Source organism: Canis aureus, chromosome 27, assembly GCF_053574225.1.
Source record: "Canis aureus isolate CA01 chromosome 27, VMU_Caureus_v.1.0, whole genome shotgun sequence".
Classification (NCBI taxonomy): domain Eukaryota; kingdom Metazoa; phylum Chordata; class Mammalia; order Carnivora; family Canidae; genus Canis; species Canis aureus.
The window spans coordinates 4,960,079-4,978,076 of record NC_135637.1 but is presented as its reverse complement, the minus strand read 5'-3'; the positions used below and the strand labels follow the sequence as shown (position 1 = coordinate 4,978,076).

At 48.8% G+C, this 17,998-nt stretch overlaps 1 protein-coding gene across 4 annotated transcripts in view; it reads right to left on the bottom strand.

Moving 5' to 3' along the window:
• STX2 (syntaxin 2) overlaps positions 1–15,723 on the bottom strand; it is a 31,169-nt gene extending 15,446 nt beyond the window's left edge. The window contains exons 1-3 of one of the 4 annotated variants that reach the window (XM_077875209.1): positions 15,560–15,723; positions 5,471–5,545; positions 3,384–3,483 (exon numbers count right to left, since the gene is read on the bottom strand). In XM_077875209.1, coding sequence (XP_077731335.1) covers positions 3,384–3,483; positions 5,471–5,545; positions 15,560–15,589 — 205 coding nt within the window. In that variant the 5' untranslated portion in view covers positions 15,590–15,723. Of the gene's footprint in view, positions 1–3,383; positions 3,484–5,470; positions 5,546–5,947; positions 6,028–6,049; positions 6,173–15,559 lie in introns of those variants that run through there. The other 3 variants (XM_077875210.1, XM_077875208.1, XM_077875207.1) reach the window with 3 other exon arrangements.
• Between the last annotated feature and the right edge of the window lie 2,275 nt (positions 15,724–17,998).

The following is a 17,998-nucleotide window of genomic DNA, read 5'->3' as shown; positions in this document are numbered from 1 at the left end:
TACATACAGCAATATGAGCACTAAAAAATGATGGGGTTAGTTTCCTAAGATCCTTGCATTACCTGGAAATAGTAAAAATACAGATTTATATTTGACCTTAAGTCAAGAATGTGTAGTATAGCCCAGAGGACAACCATTAAAACAACAGTATTACATATCAACAAGCTAGTGGTGGAAGGGATGAAACTCTTCAAACCCAATCCAGAAGAAAGCATTAAAAGAAAGAAGTAACAGAGAACAAGCAAGAAAAATGGAAAGCACATAAGCTTACAAATGTCCGCCCCAATATATCAATAATTCTAACAAACCACCTAAAAGCACTTTGAGACAAAAAATGATGAAACTGGAAAAAAGACAAAGCCCCACAATATTTTATTCATAAGAGACAAGACGCAAGGCTCCAGAAAGGTTAACAGGAAATAGCAGGACACCTATCCCACTCCCACTGAGCAAGGTAAACCAGGGAGCTCTGTTCACTTGGGCAAAGCGGCCATGAGGGCACAGAACATCCATCTGTGGGGACAGGAAAGATGCCCCCCATGACAGCAGCGGTTTAGCGCCACCTGCAGCCCGGGGTGTGATCCTGGCGATCCGGGATCAAGTCCCACGTCGGGCTTCCTGCATGGAGCCTGCTTCTCCCTCTGCCTGTGTCTCTGCCTCTCTCTGAATGAATAAATAAATAAATCTTTAAAAAAAAAAAAAAAAAAGGCCCAGCGCAGCACAAGACTTCACAGTTCTGAAGGTATTCACCCCCAGCTCTACATGCACGTGTGCATGGCCCGACTTGGAAGGAAGGAAACAGCCAGCTATGAAGGGCGCCACCAGGAGCAGGCTTGAGATGAGAACAGGCTGCACATCAGTGTTACCTTCTCCCAGTTAGATGAACACAGTGTTGGCATAGAAGAGAGTATCCTTCCGTGGAGATAAATACCAAGTGGGCACTCTGAAAGAGGTCAGCAAAAATAACGGGCACATGGAACACACGTATCAACACCACAGTGTGTACAGTGTGTGTCCAAACAGGCATGCACATGGGTACGTACACATACGTGCACAGAGCAGTTTGGCAGATGGGGACAGCCAGTGAGTCTAGGTGAAGGAAATTTGAATTTCCTTGTACCGTCACTGCAACTTCCCCATTGATTTGAAAATGTTCACACTAAAAGTCTGAAAAGAATGTTTAATGGTACCAGCCCTTGATCCCTCAGGTACAAGCCTAGGAATTGGGCACCAGGGTGCGGCCAGGCGCCACCTGCTGGTTCCTGTGCTCAGGCACCAAACGGCCCGGAGGCTGGTGGGGCTGGCCACCCAGGTTTACCCATCTTGTATGACATCCAGGAGCCCAGCACCAGGAGTGCCGCCCCTCCCACCCGGCAGAGGGCTGAAAGGGGCATCAGGCTCCTGCCATCTGCATCACCTGGGCTCCCTATCCTGGGGGACCAGTTCTGCAGAGAGGAATTAAATAGGCACTTGGACACTGCCTCCCACATTTTGGTTCACGCAAAAGCAATAGTTTTATTTAAAGCCCAGAAGGGACTACTGTGAAGCATTAAGAGTTCTACATGTATTCAAATATTAGTGCTATCTGCTATTTCTTGGCAGCAAAAGTTTTCTGGAGGTAAATTATTCAAAAAAATACACTAATATTTATTCAAACTTGATTTTCCCAAGAATTAAGATGTTAATAGGTGTTACATAAAAAGTTCTGTGCGCAAATAAGTGTGTAAAACACTGTACACTAAGTTAAATAGGCTTCTTTATTGCAGGATTGCTCAGAGTCTTTACTGCTGAGGACACTGTAACTTCTCAAGAGGGGAGAAAGCATAATGAGGCTCCCAGATGCACCTGGTGACACACCTCCTGTTTCACAGGCTAGCTGACAGCATTCATGCTCTAGAACACACTTTGGGAAATGTTCTTCTAAACTGTAAAATAAGGAGCTTAATGAAGGTCAAAGCATTGTTTTACAAGACATGAAAAATCTTAAAGTTAAAAACGTGTTCTTTTCCCATGTAATATCTTTATTTTTTCAATGTAAGGCTACACCAAATAACCCTCTAACAAAATGTTGCTTTCAACTGTCCTCCAAAGTTGAGAGTAAGTGTCCACGCAACCACTTTCACCTAACCCCATACCAGAGGTCTTGACATATGCCCACTAAAAATAGAAAGCATAGAGCTAAGGGAAAAGTGTCATTCACAAATGACATGACTGGGTGCAGAAACAACCCAACAGAATCTACACAGGAGTTAGTAGCATTAATAAGTAATTAAAAAAAAAAAATTTTAAAAAAAAGTAATTAGGTGAGTTAATGGTGAGTTACATATAAACCCATCGTAATTCTATACAAAGAGAAAATAAAGTTTACAGCAGATACCATTCACATTAACGTCAAGACCTCAACCACCTAGCAAAACCACAATGTGGGATGTGTGAGGTCCCTACACCAAACCCCGTGAAGCGCTACCAGAGAGATTAAAGAAGACGTAAATTGTAGAGGGACAGAACATTCTCATGGATTAAAAGATGCAGTATTGTAAAGATACCAATTCTTCCCCAAAATGAGGTATGGATTCTAATTCACAATCTCTGGCTTATCTAGATCCATTTTACCTTTGAAATTTTCAAAATTTATCTCTCCAGATCAAGGAAACACTCCCTTATAATGGCCAACGCCCCTGTTCTTGGTTAATTTAAAATAATTTCTTACACGCTGTCCTTAACAGACATCCAGACAGCATACTCCATACAAAAGCCTTTCCCAAAGACTTACCATTGCCTGAAAACCTACCCTAACAAATGCTGTTTTCCAAGTCAATTTTTTAACTTTCACTTATTTTTTAAAGATTTATTTACTTTAGGAAAAGAGGGGGAGTGCAAGTGGGGGTATGGGCAAAGAGAGAGACAAGTAGACTCCCCACTAGGTGTGGAGCCCATGGCAGGGCTTGATCCCAGGACCCCAAGACCATGACCTGAGCCCAAATCAAGAGTTGGACGCCCAACTAACTGAGCCACCCATGCACTCCTCTAATTAACTTTCATCTAAACACAGAATTCTGTCATTCCTATTTAACTATCGACATAAAAAGTACCCATCTAGGCCCACTCACTGATAAGGCCCCACAGTTCAGCAAAGCCACTTCTGTGTATTCCTCTGGATAGGACACAGCAGTGGTCCCAGTCTGGCAGGGCACTGGAAGCACAACAGCACAAAACCATCTGATTCTCTGGCTCATACAGTCAGGGGCATCAGAACAGACAGGCAGCCTGCTTGGTTCCAGGATTTTTACAAGCGCACTGCGTGACCTCATGCACAGTCAGGGTTGAGGCCTATTTCACAAACAAGAGAGAGAGGGGCACCATTTTTAAAGCCAATGACTTACTTCCTTCTGGATTTGGTGCAGAAAGAATGATGCTGTGGTTTTTCTTTACTTCTTCAACATACTGAGCTATTTTAGCTGTACTGTTCCTGATCTCCTCGACCTAAGACAGATACAAACAGCCATTACTATTATGGCAAATTCAAATTTGCTACCACTTTCCATTACCTAAAAATAAAGAAAGAAGTAAATGAATAAATACATGAAGAAATATCAGCTTTTCCATGCTCACATTGATAGTTAATTGAAAGATCAAGAAAAATGTACCATGTTAAGATCCATATCCACATGACTAAGGCAATATCAATCAAGATACACCAACAAAACCTACCAGGTTGTAAAAACCTTTACAGTCAAGACCCAAGTGCTATTACAAATGGTGTCAACAGGAAGCACACGGCCATGCATCCAGCACTCTGTGCAGTCAAGAAGGAAGAGGGTGTTTTAGCACTAATACTCCATGTGGGGAGGTGTTTACAGGTGATGGGGCGAAGCCTTTCAGTCATTGTTTTTACTTCTAATCATCTAAATGAGTCAACACTGGGGATCCCTGGGTGGCGCAGCAGTTTAGCGCCTGTCTTTGGCCCAGGGCGCGATCCTGGAGACCCGGGATCGAATCCCACGTCGGGCTCCCGGTGAATGAAGCCTGCTTCTCCCTCTGCCTATGTCTCTGCCTCTCTCTCTCTCTTACTGTGTGCCTATCATAAGTAAAATAAAACAAAATAAAATAAAATAATAAATAAATACATGATTTAACACTTGTTTCAAAATGTAAGGTACTCATCAGCGCGATTAATCCAGGTGGATCTATGCATCCATAATCACGACACTGGAAAAATAGCTTAAATATTTGACTCATTTTAAAGTAGCAATTACAAAATCATTCCACGTTGTGACAGAAGTCCACATCCCAATCCCATGAGTGTTTCCTTACCAGGCAAAGGGAACTGTGCAGACGGGAAATTATCCTGGATTGTCTGAGTTGCCCCAAAGCAACTCAATGGTTATGCTTATGCTAGCTACTCGGTAAACTAAAAACTAATAACTTTTAATATATTTTATTAATATATTACACCTCTTAAAAAGATTTATTTGTTTGTTCATTTATTTATTTATGAGAGTGAGTCACAACCAAGGTGTGAGGGAGAAGCAGACTCCCCACTGAGCAAGAAGCCCAACGGAGACTCAATCCTAGGACCCTGGGATCACGACCTGAGCCAAAAGCAGATGCTTAATGGACTGGGCCATCCAGTGATCCGATATATTACATTTTTTTCAAATCTGCACATTGAAAATTCCTTTCGGACTGTCCGTGGATTCAAGAGTCAATTGAAACTATTAGAGCAGCAGCCCCTGGGCCAATACCTCAAAGAAAGGGCAAGCTGACAGACGGCAAAGCAGTGCTGCCATAGTTATATACCTGCTTACGTATAAAACTTTTCAAGAGAGAAATTTAAGATTTCTTCGAGGATTTTAGAAAATATACAGTATGAGCTCTTTGACACATATGGTCACCATTTGGGGACTCACTGCCATTCTGGAATAAATGACCGAAGCATCACCGTGTGTACTCTGTGCACACCTGACTCAGCAGGCGTCAGCTGAAGGACACCCCTGCCACCAGCACTGTCACTTTCTAAAGGACCAGATAGCCTAGGGGAGAACACCACCAGTCCTCGGGTGAGAACTTGTGAGGCACAAACCTACCACAGGGCATGGCAGAATCTCCCAGAGGTAGCCTGGCCTTGGAGGAGCCATCTCATGGCACCAGCTCCACATTACTGAGAAGCACCTTGCCAAGCACCACTCAACCAGGAGCATAAAGCTCCTCCTTGGGGAAGACAGGGGTTCTGGGGCTCGGGGTATGCAAACCACCACTCCCACCAGCCCCTCCCCAAGCCTATACCAGGAAGAATGGCTCAATACTACCAAATATTTTCAGGGCACGAAATATCCTAGAGAATTTACATAATCAAAAGCAAGTTTTTAAAATATTACTTTTAGTATTATTTCAAATGTGACCACCATACAGTTACATTAACTGTGTTTAAAGAAGAAACTCTGGCAGGGCTTCACAGAATGGCTCTTACCTGATGGAAGAAATCATCCATGAAATGGTCCTTCTCAACAATAACACTTGTGTCCCCATCATCACTCTTTGTACACTAAAATAGAAAATACAAAAAGGAAAATTCAGATTGCAAAAATGTTCATGTATGCACAAACATCGAACTGAAAGAGAAAAGCAACCCAACAGAGCGCAGAACTATAATAAGATGGTGCTGTCTACAAGTACTTGGGTCTGCCCACTGTGGACCAGGATGTGGGCGGGGGGGAGCGGGGGGAGGCGGGGACAGGGTGGAGGCAATGGACAGCCCTAGGGGCAGCGTGGCCACGTCCTGGGAAACAACTGAGGAACTCCCCAGCGCTCTGTAACAGGGAGCTGTTCATTTGCGCCCCATGAAAGTCAACATGAAGTGAGCCCCTGGTACCGCATATTTGTTACAAAGATTAAAAACACTGACACCGCTAACTTTTCTAAAGCACATAATTTTCAAGAAACTTACACATGTTAACTGGCATTCCTCATTTTTCCCTAGGTGAGTAACCCCCAGGGGCTCCTGCAAATAATCCATAAGCACTTTAATAAGGAAACACTTAACAAAGACCTTAGTAAATAAAATGCAGAAGGAAAAGAACTGTTCCAAACACTGGAAGAGCCATAGTGATGCTACACAGCAGTCAGATTCTGTATTCTTCCACCAAAGAATATTCCAGGGCAGCTCTCTAACTTGAGTTGCAGGAGAATCATAGGAAGGCTGGGTCTCTCACTCAGCAGGTCAGGGTGGGGCATTCTAGAACACTCTAGAATGTTGCTGCACTCTAACATGTTCCAGTGCTGCTGCTGGTCCAGGGACCCTGCGTAAAGAACCACTTTCCAGGGAGGTAAACTATCTACCCGTGGAAGCCTGCACTGGGGAGATGGCAATGGCTGTACACAGCATCCTTGCAGAGCACCGCCAGCCCAGGGCACAGCTCCCCGAGGTCACTCTGTGTATGCAGCATCCCCTAGTGGAGCTGGCAGGACTAAGAAAAAAAGGAAAGAAAACCTGCCAGAAAGACAATGGAGGGAATGGCTTTGAACCACCTCCCTGAGCACACATCAGATGACTGACTCCGCTCTCTGCCAACTCTGGGAAAGCCAAGGCAGCCATGGGTTTCAGAAATTCTCAGAACCCTTAGGAAAACTGAAGTCTTTACCTATTCAACCAAGTCTGGAGTGTGGCTTTACTGATCTACAGCCTAGGAGTAACTCGGAGACAAAATTCTACTAAAATTTGGCTAAGAAAAATCTGCAAATTTAGCAAATGTTCAAGAAAGCACAGGAAGCCTTCCCTCTGCATCAATCCAGGACCCTCACTGAAACAAGGAGATTTGGCCTGAAAGTCAACAATCTTTCATCACTTCGGGAGGTCTCCGGATGTCACCTCTCTCAGCCTGGGGCCACTTCTGGGTGAAGATAAGCCATGTCTGCTGAGGCCAAGGGAAAAGAGAGGTTTCTCTAAGAGAGGAAGGGCTGACTTAGAGGAGCAGCTTGTAGGAAGAGACTGTGAGGAAGCTGTAATCACAGGGTGACAGTGTGTGGATGAGCAGGACAGTGTGCAAAGGGAAGGAGAAGCACCACACAGCATTAGCCTGCACACTCGCTGGACTGGGGAGGGACCTGCTGGCACCTCTCAGACAGGCGTGGTCACACACTCCCTTAACCCTATTTATTCCCTTTGCCCTGGCTCCCCAGAATGGGGGCTCCCCAGAGCATCCATTCTTTGTGGCTTTCCCAGTAGCATCTTGAGTTAGACTGAGCCACCACCCTGCTCTCACATGACACCAGTTGTTGAGAAAGATGCCTGCAATGACTGCTACGGAGAATGTCTTGTTTGTGCTATTTTAACAGGACAAGTTAACCCCAGAACCTCAGCACATGAACCACAGTGGAACACAGCTGTGCAGGTGGCATAGATACATGAGGTCATGCCAAGCAAGATGGGCCCTTCGTCCAGCCACACAGGGAAAGATGGGCATGTGACGAGACGCACCCAAGGACCACCAGCCCCACCAGAAGCTGCAAGGGCAAGGAAGGAGCCCCCCCATAGGCATCGAGGGAGCACGGCCCTGCTATGCCTCCATTGCAGGCTTCTGGCCTCCAGAGCCAGAACCATTCCTGCCATGTCTCAGCCCATTTGTGGTACTTTGTTCCAACAGCCTGAGGATAATAACCCAGCAAGTCAGGGCTGCCGAGCACTGGCCTCCCTCTAATAAACCAAACTCACCAATCAAGACAGTTTTCCCAGCCTGCTTACTGGCAGCAGCTGAACCTCCAAGTCTCTGTCTTCTGGTCTGTGAAACACAGGCTCCACTGGCCCCAGTACCTACAGAGACAGGTCCTAAGTACAACCATCTACCCATGTGACCAAAGGGGCCTCAGTGTGACAGGGGCACATAAACTGGCAAAGGCTTTCACATCATTCTAGTATCAGCTGTGAGCAATGCTGAACTTAAAGACAAACTGGCAATCAGAAAGCATTCCACAGAAACCAACGTCACGGTGAGCCACCAACTCTTCCCTCTCCCCCAGGCTCACACATCTTGAGGAAATAGGGCACTGCTAATGGCCATGGAGAGCCTGTGCACCGGGCACAGGGCTCCAGCTGCCTCCCACGGCCGGTGTCAGCATCCCCAGTCATGCTCCAGAACACAAAACACACGGGGAAGGAAAAGTGCTCACATCCTCAGAGCTCAGATGCCTGGGCAGGCATGGGCATCCACAAAACCCTCTACCAACAGTTCCACCCCCTGACTCTCGCCGCAGGGGCTGCTTTTCATCTCCAGCTCAAGCACCCAGCAATGGTCCCGTTTACTGTCCCCATGCTGCCCGGAAGGAAGAGGTGGAGGTGCTGAGGATAGACGGATTGCCCTTGTCAATTGGACTCCAAATGCCCTGGCTCTGAAACATTCACCACCCATGCCTCAGAGGAGCCTCCCCACAGGCCCTCCACGCCAGACAGAGCCCAGCTGCCAGGCCCTCCTCCCAGTCCTGGTGGCAGCCTCACCCCTGGCCTTTGAGAAAGCATATTCCATGCTCACTCTTCTTAACTCGGCCCTATATGACTCTACTTCCCAGTGGCTGTTCATCTTCCTGCCTCTGCTCTGGGGTCTCAAGGAAACGGCTGTCATGTCCAGCTCCAGGCCAGGAACAGCGTGAACCAGCATCACGTGAGGAGCCGGCTTACTGTGAAGGGGAGTGAACTCGGGTAGGAGTTGGTGCCGGTGGTTCTACCCGCAGCCCGGAGCACAGGGAAATGAGAAAGGCATCTGCCCACCAGACCCTCACAGAGCTGCCCAGGTCTCACTGCTCTGAATGGAATTCTAGACTCACACACACTGGCTTTTGTTTTGCTTTTTCGTATTGAAGATTGCAAACCCACACAAAGTCGAAGGAATACTACAATGAGCCCTGGATGTACCCATTCCATGGTTCAACCACCATCTCCCCGCAGCCAGTCTCACTCCACTTGCTGTCCCCACGCCCACCCCCAGGGCACTAGGTCACCCCAGGCAAATCCCACACAGAAGATGCCCGCTGGGGGTTCCCACTCAGCAGAAGACTCCAGCTGCCAGTCCAGGAGACACGGCTGCCCACCTTGGTGCTTGGGGAGACGGTCCAGACCCCATTCCCCCAGGGGAGTGCATGTTACCGCCACACTGTCACACAGTGCGCTGACTGCACTCTATGCATGGGGCCACCAGTAAACCTGACCCAGGAAGCCCATGTGGCCTCCGCCCTTGGACACAGCCTCCGTCGGACCCGTGCCCTGCCTTGATCCCCAGCCAGCCCTGTGGGTGACAGACCGCCCTCTCTGCCCACAGCCACGAAAGAGAGGACTAGGAATGCATTTCCTCCACTTTATCTATCCTTATCTTACAACCTTTACTTCTACTTATTTCTAATGGGAATTCTCAACGCTATTCTGTAACCGGAGACAGGCTTCATATCGCTCTTAGCTTCTCCATTCCTCAAAACGGGAAACAGAGACAGAGCAGCCAGGGCACTGCTGCCTCACTGAAGGCACCTTACAGCCCCGTGAACAGAGCGCCCTCGTCCAGTCCCTCTGGTGGGGATAGTGGGGCATGGGCTTCACTGTGAATAACAAGACGATTCATGCCAAAGCATTTCCTAAAGGCAGTGGGAATATTCCAAGATGACACACTTGATTTCCAGAGTGTCAAAGTGCAAGATAAACATTCAAATATCAACATTCCATTTGTTAGATTTTAAAAGAGGTCTCCTTAAAAGTAGCATTATATAAAAAATAAAATTCTCCCAGTGTGACTATTGTCAGGAGCAGACAGTGAATAGCTTCCGTGTTTAGAGACTATTTAACAGACATGAATAAGTCATCACTGGAATGCTCAGTGTTTAGATTTCAACAGAAGCTGAATTATCACAAATTAGTAGAATCCAAGCTTGAAAACACACTGACTTCTTTCTCCACGTGCACCTATAGGAGGGCCTTGCACAGATAGTAATTTTGGGCATATCAACTAAATCTTCTCAAAATATATTCAGCACCTATACCTCTGCTGCTTATAACTTATAGAAGTTATATCACCTGAAGAAGAGAAAAGCGTGCCTGTAAGTGAATATAGGTGAAAGCTGTCTACTAGCCTTTGTATGTAACATGCCTTCTTCATGTTTTTATATCACTATGGTTTATGCCCTATGGTAGGATGTCACATCGTTTCATGTTTTTATGTTTTTACTCTAGTTTGTCTCCACTATTAAACATCATACAAATACCTTCTACAGGTCCTGAGCCTTTACATAAACAGAACTGTACTGCACAGATGCTTCTGCAATTTGACCCTGTCTTTCCCCATGACTTGTTTAAAGATTTCTCCTTCTCTCTCACCTTCACTCACGGACAAACTAGTCCTCTCTCCTCCTGCAATGCCAGTTTATCCCCAGCTTGCAGCCTCGGGGCTCGTCCCCCTCCTCATTCAGGCCTCAGCTCAGAGACTCTCCCCCATTGCCCCATCCCAAGCAGCCCACCCACAGCCCCACATCCTGCTTCCTTGGCTGATTCCTGCCCCACTCCCCACAAATTCCACAAGAGCAAGGACAATACCTATCTTCTCACAGCTCGTGCATCAGGCCTGTGACAGTGCCGGGACCCACTCAGAGGGAGCAGTTGAGCAAATGAAAAGAAGGGGGATGAAACCAAGGTGAGGGCAGTGAGGGTGGAAGGACAGAAGACACAAGAAGCAGAGATGCACGCATGGCTGAGACAAAGCAGGTGTGACCTGGGCGGAGGTTTTAGGTGCTCACTGGTCCCAGGTTCTACTCCTCAGGGGGTCTGGCAGCACACTCTGCCCTCCAATTCTGAGGCACCCTTTTAACTTGTAATCAATCTCCCTCCCTTCTCTGTTGTAGCTAATGGGCTTCTGCACTTTGCAACCCAAAGAACGTTGAGGACAACAGACTCCACTGTCATCTACATTTTTCTCACCATGGACTCTTCAAACAGACACACACCAATTCAACACCTGGCAGGTGCTCTGTGCAGAGAATACTGAGGCTTCAGAGTAGAACTGGCCACCCAGGTCCACCCTGGAAAGGGTAAAGAGTCTAGAAGAAAACAGGACTGCATGGGCGCTCAGCGACAAGAGGATAGCCATCTCTGGAGACATTGGCCATAAGACCTCTTATGACATGGGACATAAGAGGAGAGAGGACAGAAAGACCTTACAGTGGTGATGCCTGCATGCACTGAGACCATGAAGGTGTGAGGCAGGCTGAGAAGGGGGAATGCATGGGGAACAGCAGACAGCACCCGATGAAGGGACCAAGGCAGCCGTGGGAAGTGTGCACCAAAGAGGAAACCTTTTTATGATCAGGCTTGTTGTGAACTGGTTCTCCTAGGTTTGCTATTCCTTAAATTCACAACAGACCTGAAGTTAAAAACAAGAAGTATTAATCTGTAGAAATGTCAAAGTTTTGTTGTCTCAAAAAAAGTCATTTAAAAAAAGAGATATTATGTATACCAACAAATATATTTATTATAGTTAAGAATAGAGGACCCATAGATTCCAAATCGGAGAACTGTTTCTATGACAACAAATGAAATATAAAAAGTTGGCAGGACCAAATAAACCATAAAATTCTAAATTATAAACATACGCATATAGGAAATTATAAATCTACTATATAATTCTTAGTATTTTAAGTTTCAGTGAAGCGATTAGAAAAAAATGCTTCATTTTACAAACAGGATTCTGAATCTTTCTAACATTCTTCACCACATGTGCAGGTTAAGCTGTCAAAAAATAACTTTTAAGATATCTGGGCAGTTTTTCTTGCCCCTTAAAAAACTGTATTTGCAATTCGTCACCTTGAATCCAGGGATTAAAAATACTGATTTTTCTCATTTCCCTCATTTCTCTTAGATCTAGTAATAAAGACATGTAAGGACCGTGTGTTTATGTTCATTATCCTGTAAACAATACCCACAGTTGAGATCATAGCTTCTCTCCTCTTTACTATAATAAATACATCTATTTACATATACAAACTTTTTTAAAAAAGGCAATCATAACACATTTGGAATCCCTGTCTCATAGAACAGATATTCCACTTATATATACTTACATCCTGAGACATATGCCACCCTGCCTCTCCAACTCCTCCCCTGGCTATATACCTCTACACATGCACCCATATCAGTTTTGTGGATGCAGTTTCTCTGCATCTGGCACATCACCTTGTAGACACCTCGCACTCACATATCTCTTAAACAGAAGGTTCTTTTACTTTCTGTAAATCAGAAACAACATCTTTCTAGATTTAAAGCCTAGAAGATCTTGGGCAAGTCACTTAAATTTTCTATACCCAAATAAATTGGCTGCTCAAAAAGAGAAAATAATTGCTTAGAAACAGCTAAGTCTGTATTTGATAAATTGTATTGGACACACTAACATTTAAGTCTTTTCCAAATGGTTATCAGTGGTAATCTTCTCAGGAGGAAGCACTCATAGCTAATAAAGGAAACTTTTTGGAGGTTTCCAAAAACAACTATTTGGCCAGGTTAGACATTGTTGATGGGGTATGTTAATTACCAAATTAAAATTTAAAATTCACCTAGGAAAAAAACATGAGCTGTTTAGGAACATGGTTATGAATAGACATTCAACTACTCCAAGGGCGCCAACTAGGGCCTGGCAGAATGGTTCCCGCAAAGAAGGGTGGTGAGAAGAAGGGCTGTTCTGCCATCAACAAGGTAGTGACCAGAGAATACACCATCAACATTCACAAACATGTCCATGGAGTGGGTTTCAAGAAGCGTGCCCCTTGGGCACTCAAAGAGAGCTGGAAATTTGCCATGAAGGAGATGGGAACTCCAGCTGTGCACAATGACACCAGGCTCAACAAAGCTGTCCGGGCCAAAGGAATAAGGAATGTTCCATACCGTATCCGTGTGCAGTTGTCCAGAAAATGTAACAAGGATGATGATTCACCAAACAAGCTCTACACGCTGGGCTACCTACGTACCTGTCACCACTTTCAAAAATCTACAGACTGTTGTGTGGATGAGAACTAATCGCTGATTGTCAAATAAAAGTGAAAAAGAAAAAAAAAAAAAAAAAAACACAACCTACTCCCAGGGCTACTTGGAAAGGATACATTTCTTTAAGTAAAAGTTTAACTTTTATTTCTGATAATTTTCAGATGTTTTTAAATATTACGTTATTAAACTTTAAAAATGTCAAATTACATTTTAAATTAATATTTTACTCTAGATAGAATATTGCTTTTTAGAACTTCCAGCAAACATTTAAAAAAACAAATAAATATTAATAGCACTTATAATTACACAGCACTTTCTCCCACCTTCTCCCAGAGTATCACACACAGGAGATAATTTCACATTTCACAACTCCTTCTATGACTAAGCAAGAGAGATATCATTATCCCCCACCTTATGTACAGGAAAATTAAGGTTCTGAAAGCTTTAAAAATAATTTGCCCAAGATTAGACAACTACACGCGTAGAAACTTCCAGCAATCTGCTCTACAATTGCTCAGTGTCTTTATCTAGAGCAGGATGGTACTAGACTAGAGAAGGCCACTTCTAGCTCTGAAATTCTAGATCAAAATAGGTCACATGCTCTTCACGCTGCAGCAGGGAGAGCTGGAGGTCACATAAGCTTCAACAGTGGTAAATAATCGCCCAATTCATTTTTGCTAATCAAGCCAAGAAAAGCTGACAGATTTTTCTTACTATTCTCCAACATTACATACGTTTGGAGTTCTTTTGTGTGCCAAAACAGTTACAGTTCTCATGTGCAGATACATTCAGCATTTGTTCACTCAACAGATATTTGAGCGCATGGCAAAGACATTCTATAGGGTGAGGTAGTGGTTATTTGTTAAGTTTAACATGATGCTGTTCATCTGCAAACTGCAGAGATCAGAGTATCTGACCATTCACAAAAAGAGAAGAAAATCACTTCGAAGAAAGGTTCTTACAATGTGTGTAAAGCATAATTTCTATGATCCCAAGGGAGAGTCAACCATTGCCTTCTTGAACCACAACTATTCCCTCTACTTTCCAAAGCATGGCCTATAACCAGCTACCTTCCAGAAGCAAAGGATAGAAGGTAGTTCACCACATGCCATGGGTGCCTTGGGCAGCAGCAGACAACCTGCTCTGAGGCAGCCTGCCTGCACAGGGCACAGGCTTTCCCTCTGCGCCGCGACACACTAGCTGCGACACACTACGTACGGACTCGGCACTAACCGCTACTTGCATTTGTAAGAAAAAAGTCATAAACCGTTGGCATAAAATGTTTCATCTCTCCCACATTCTACCGACACCCACGGTGGTCCCACTGCCTGTCTGATTCCGGAGTTGCCCTAATGAGCACAGGCCAGTACATCAGAACTTGCCCATTACTCTCACGTAGTAAAGGGTAACTCGCAGAGGTCACTGGCAGGGTCTACACACGGGCGGACTGGCCAAGCCTGGTGCACTGGCCGCTAGGAAAGGGCAGGCGAGCAGTCCTCGCGCTCAGAAGGCCAGCTTCTCCCGGGAGGCACTGGCACCGCGCAGGGCCCGCCTGTGCCCACAGGCAGGTGGCACCACCGAGTGCCTTCCTTGCTCCCACGTGCATTGTCCCGTGTTAGGCCCCAGGGACTGGACAGGAGCACCCGCACCAGCCCCTGCTCTCGGGAGCTCCCACCCACCCACAGCACAGTAACTTCTGGTGGTCCTAACTGCTGCAGAGGGTCCAAGAGGCGATGCCATGGAGCGACCTCAGCCTAGGGAAGCAGCTGGGCCGGCGCGGCTCAGAAGGGGCTTCGGAGCCCAGCCACTGCCCCGTGCCCCCCAGCCCCGGGCTGACTCAGTTTCCCCATCTGTCAGCGACAGAATAAGTGTTCCTGTCTCTTGGCTGGGGGGGCGTCCAGAACACCGTGGAGACAGTGACCCACGAGGGGGCGGCCAGTCCCGAGCGCCGCCACCCCCACCCAGCCCCGCCCAGCCCGGGAGCCCCCGGACCCAGCAGACCCAGTCACCTCCCCCTAGCCCAGTCCCACCCTCCCTGCCCTCCCTCCCCGCCCCCTGGGGGGGGGCCCTGCCCTCCCTCTCCGCCCCCCGCCCTCCCCGGGGCCCCCCTGCCCTCAGCACCCCTGCCCTCCCCCCTGCCCTCCCTGGGGACCCCCCTGCCCTCCCTCCCCACCAGCCCCGGGGGGGCCCCCTGCCCTCCCTCCCCGACCCCCCCGCCCTGTTCCCCCCTCCCCGGGGGCCCCCCGCCCTCCCTCCCCCCCTCCGCCCGCCCTGTCCCGCCCTCCCTGGGGGGGCCCCCTGCCCTCCCCCTCGCCCCCCCCCGCCCTGTCCCGCCCTCCCCGGGGGGGCGCCCCTGCCCTCCCCCTCGCCCCCCCCCGCCCTGTCCCGCCCTCCCCGGGGGCCCCCCTGCCCTCCCTCCCTCCCCGCCCTCTGGGGGGGCCCCCTGCCCTCTCCACCCGGTCGCCGCCGCCCAGTCCCGCCCGCCCCGGCGGCCCCCGCCCCTTCCCCTGCCAGCCCCGCCGGCCCGAACCGCTATCGCCCCCGCCCGCCGCTCACCGCCCTCAGGTCGGGCAGCCGGTCCCGCATCCCCACGGGCGCGGGCGCCACGCCCTGCCGCTCAGGCCTGGCCGGCGCCGCCTCCGGCCGCCGCGGACTCTCAGGGGCCGCGCAGCCGCCTCAACCTGCCGGTCGCCGGCCCGGGGCGAGCTCTCCCGCCGCCCTCCCCCCGACCGGCGCTGCCACGGCAACCGCGCCGGCACGCTCTGCGCATGCCCAGCCCACGCAGCCTGCGGGAGCCTTCGCGGTGAAAGCCGCGGCCGAGGGGCGGGGCCGGGGGGGCCGGGCGGGATGGGGCGGGGCCCAGAGGCAAAGGAGCGCACAGGGCCAGGCCGCGAGGGGCGGGGCCTGGGAGGGGGCGGGGCCTGGGAGGAGGGCGGGGCCCGCGCGGCTGGGTACAGGCCGGGGTCGAAGGGGAGGGGCAGGGGCAGGGCCCGGGGGGGGAGGCGGGGCCTGGAGGCGGGGAGCTGACGCGGCCCGGCGGGGGGGGCGGGGCCTCGGGAGGAGGGCGGGGCCTGCGTGAGGAAGCGGTGGGGCCTGGGGGCTGGCCCGCAGGGGAGGGTACCCCCGGGTACCCTGCGGAGTTGTACAAGAACCGCCTTGGCCTTTCCTTCCTCCTTTTTTTTTTTTTTCTTTTTTAAGATTTTATTTATTTGAGACAGCCCAAGCACGGGGAGGAGCAGAGGGACAAGCAGGCTCTCCACTGAGCTGGGAGCCCACGTGAGGTCTCCATCCTGCTGGGATCCCGCCCTGAGCTGACGACAGATGCTTCACCCGCTGAGCCCCCCAGGCTCAGTCCCGTTTCGTCCCTTCTTGATTTACTTTGTTTTTTTGTGCTTTCGCACGCATTTTATTTATTTTTAAAAATCGTGAACACACTGGTGAGCAATTCAGCCAGGCCGTGGGAAAGGGCTGGGTGCAGCTTTGGACACATGCACCTGGAGGGGCTCTGTCTCAAGGACGCACACCACTTTCTTTGGGAACACTGGGCAGGTGCAGGGACGCCCTGCTGCAGGGACACCACTTGGGGCGATGTGGGGCACCAAAGGACCCTAGCAAAGGTTCTTCTGGACAGCACTTACTTCGTGAAAACCCAGTGATGTAGCCCGGAGTGCCCCTGGAGCCTGAGTATGGCATCCAAGTCTGCAGCGTGCCCAAGTCTGCAGCGTGCAGGTGCCTCTGACATATGGGAGGCCCCAGTCCAGTCCTGATTAAGGCATCCCAAAGAACGTCTATGACCAGAGCATCCCACTTAAAGTCCTCTGTGTATAGTTTCTCATGCTCCATGTCTTACCTCCTGTGAGTCGCAGAACTCCGTGGGTCCTACACATCTCCAAGACCACCTCCTCCTGGGCCCTGCACACCTCCAGAATGTGGCCCTGCAGGTGGGCCAGCACCCCTCTCTCAGCACAGAGGGCTAACCCCGTCTCTGGTGAGTGCTGGTCCTGCCTCATGTCTTCCTCATGCCCCAGCCCAAACACATAATGTGGACAGCAACTGGATAATGTCAAATTGTCAACCAGAGCTTTCTTACCCTGCCAGGGAAAGATTAACTGTGTGAATATTAGTACATAATGTGTCATTGCTGTCTCTATCACATACATACATATGCAGTGTGACCATGTCGCCTCATGGTGACAGGTGATGGACTTCCTTGGGTTATGGGGATGGGCCAGGTCTAACCACTTGAACCTTCACAAGCAGAGGACTTTTCTGCAGCGGAAAGAGGAGATCGGGCAGAGGGGACATCAGAGAGACCTCCAACTGTGGTAAGGATTCAGTGCTCCACTGCTGGCTCTGAAACATGGGGTCCATATACAAGACTGAAGACAAACTTCTAGGAGCTAAGCGTGGATGCCAACTGCCACCTGACAGCCAGCAAGCACATGAGGACGTCAGTCCTGAACTACAAGGACCCACGCTCTGCCCGCACCCTGCCTGAGCTTGGGAGCTGATTCATCCTTGTGGCCCCCAATGACAGTGAACCACTGACATCGAGATTTCAGCCTCCTGAACCCCCAGAGCAGAGAGCCCAACCCCAGACTTCTGACCCTTAAAACTGTGAGCCAATAAATAGGTATTGTTTAAAGCGGCTGGATTTTTATAATTTGTTACAACAACTGAAAAACAGTAACACAGTGGTTTACTGTAATCAGGAATTTAGCCCCCATTGGATAGGGCATATAAGCTGTATTACTTGCCCCTTTCGGAGGAATGTTACAGGTAATGAATGAAGGAATGAGGAGGACACCTTTGCTGGCTACTGATCTTTGTGTCCTTCCTTCCTACCAGTATACCTGTGTCTCTGGTTGACAGGACATGAATGAATCAATCATCTACTTAGACCAGGGAGTGAGAAGTGCCTCTGTAAAGTTAGAACAGAATTCAGTGCCTCCTGATATCAAGGTAAGAAGCCTACAGGCCATAGATAGCCTAATG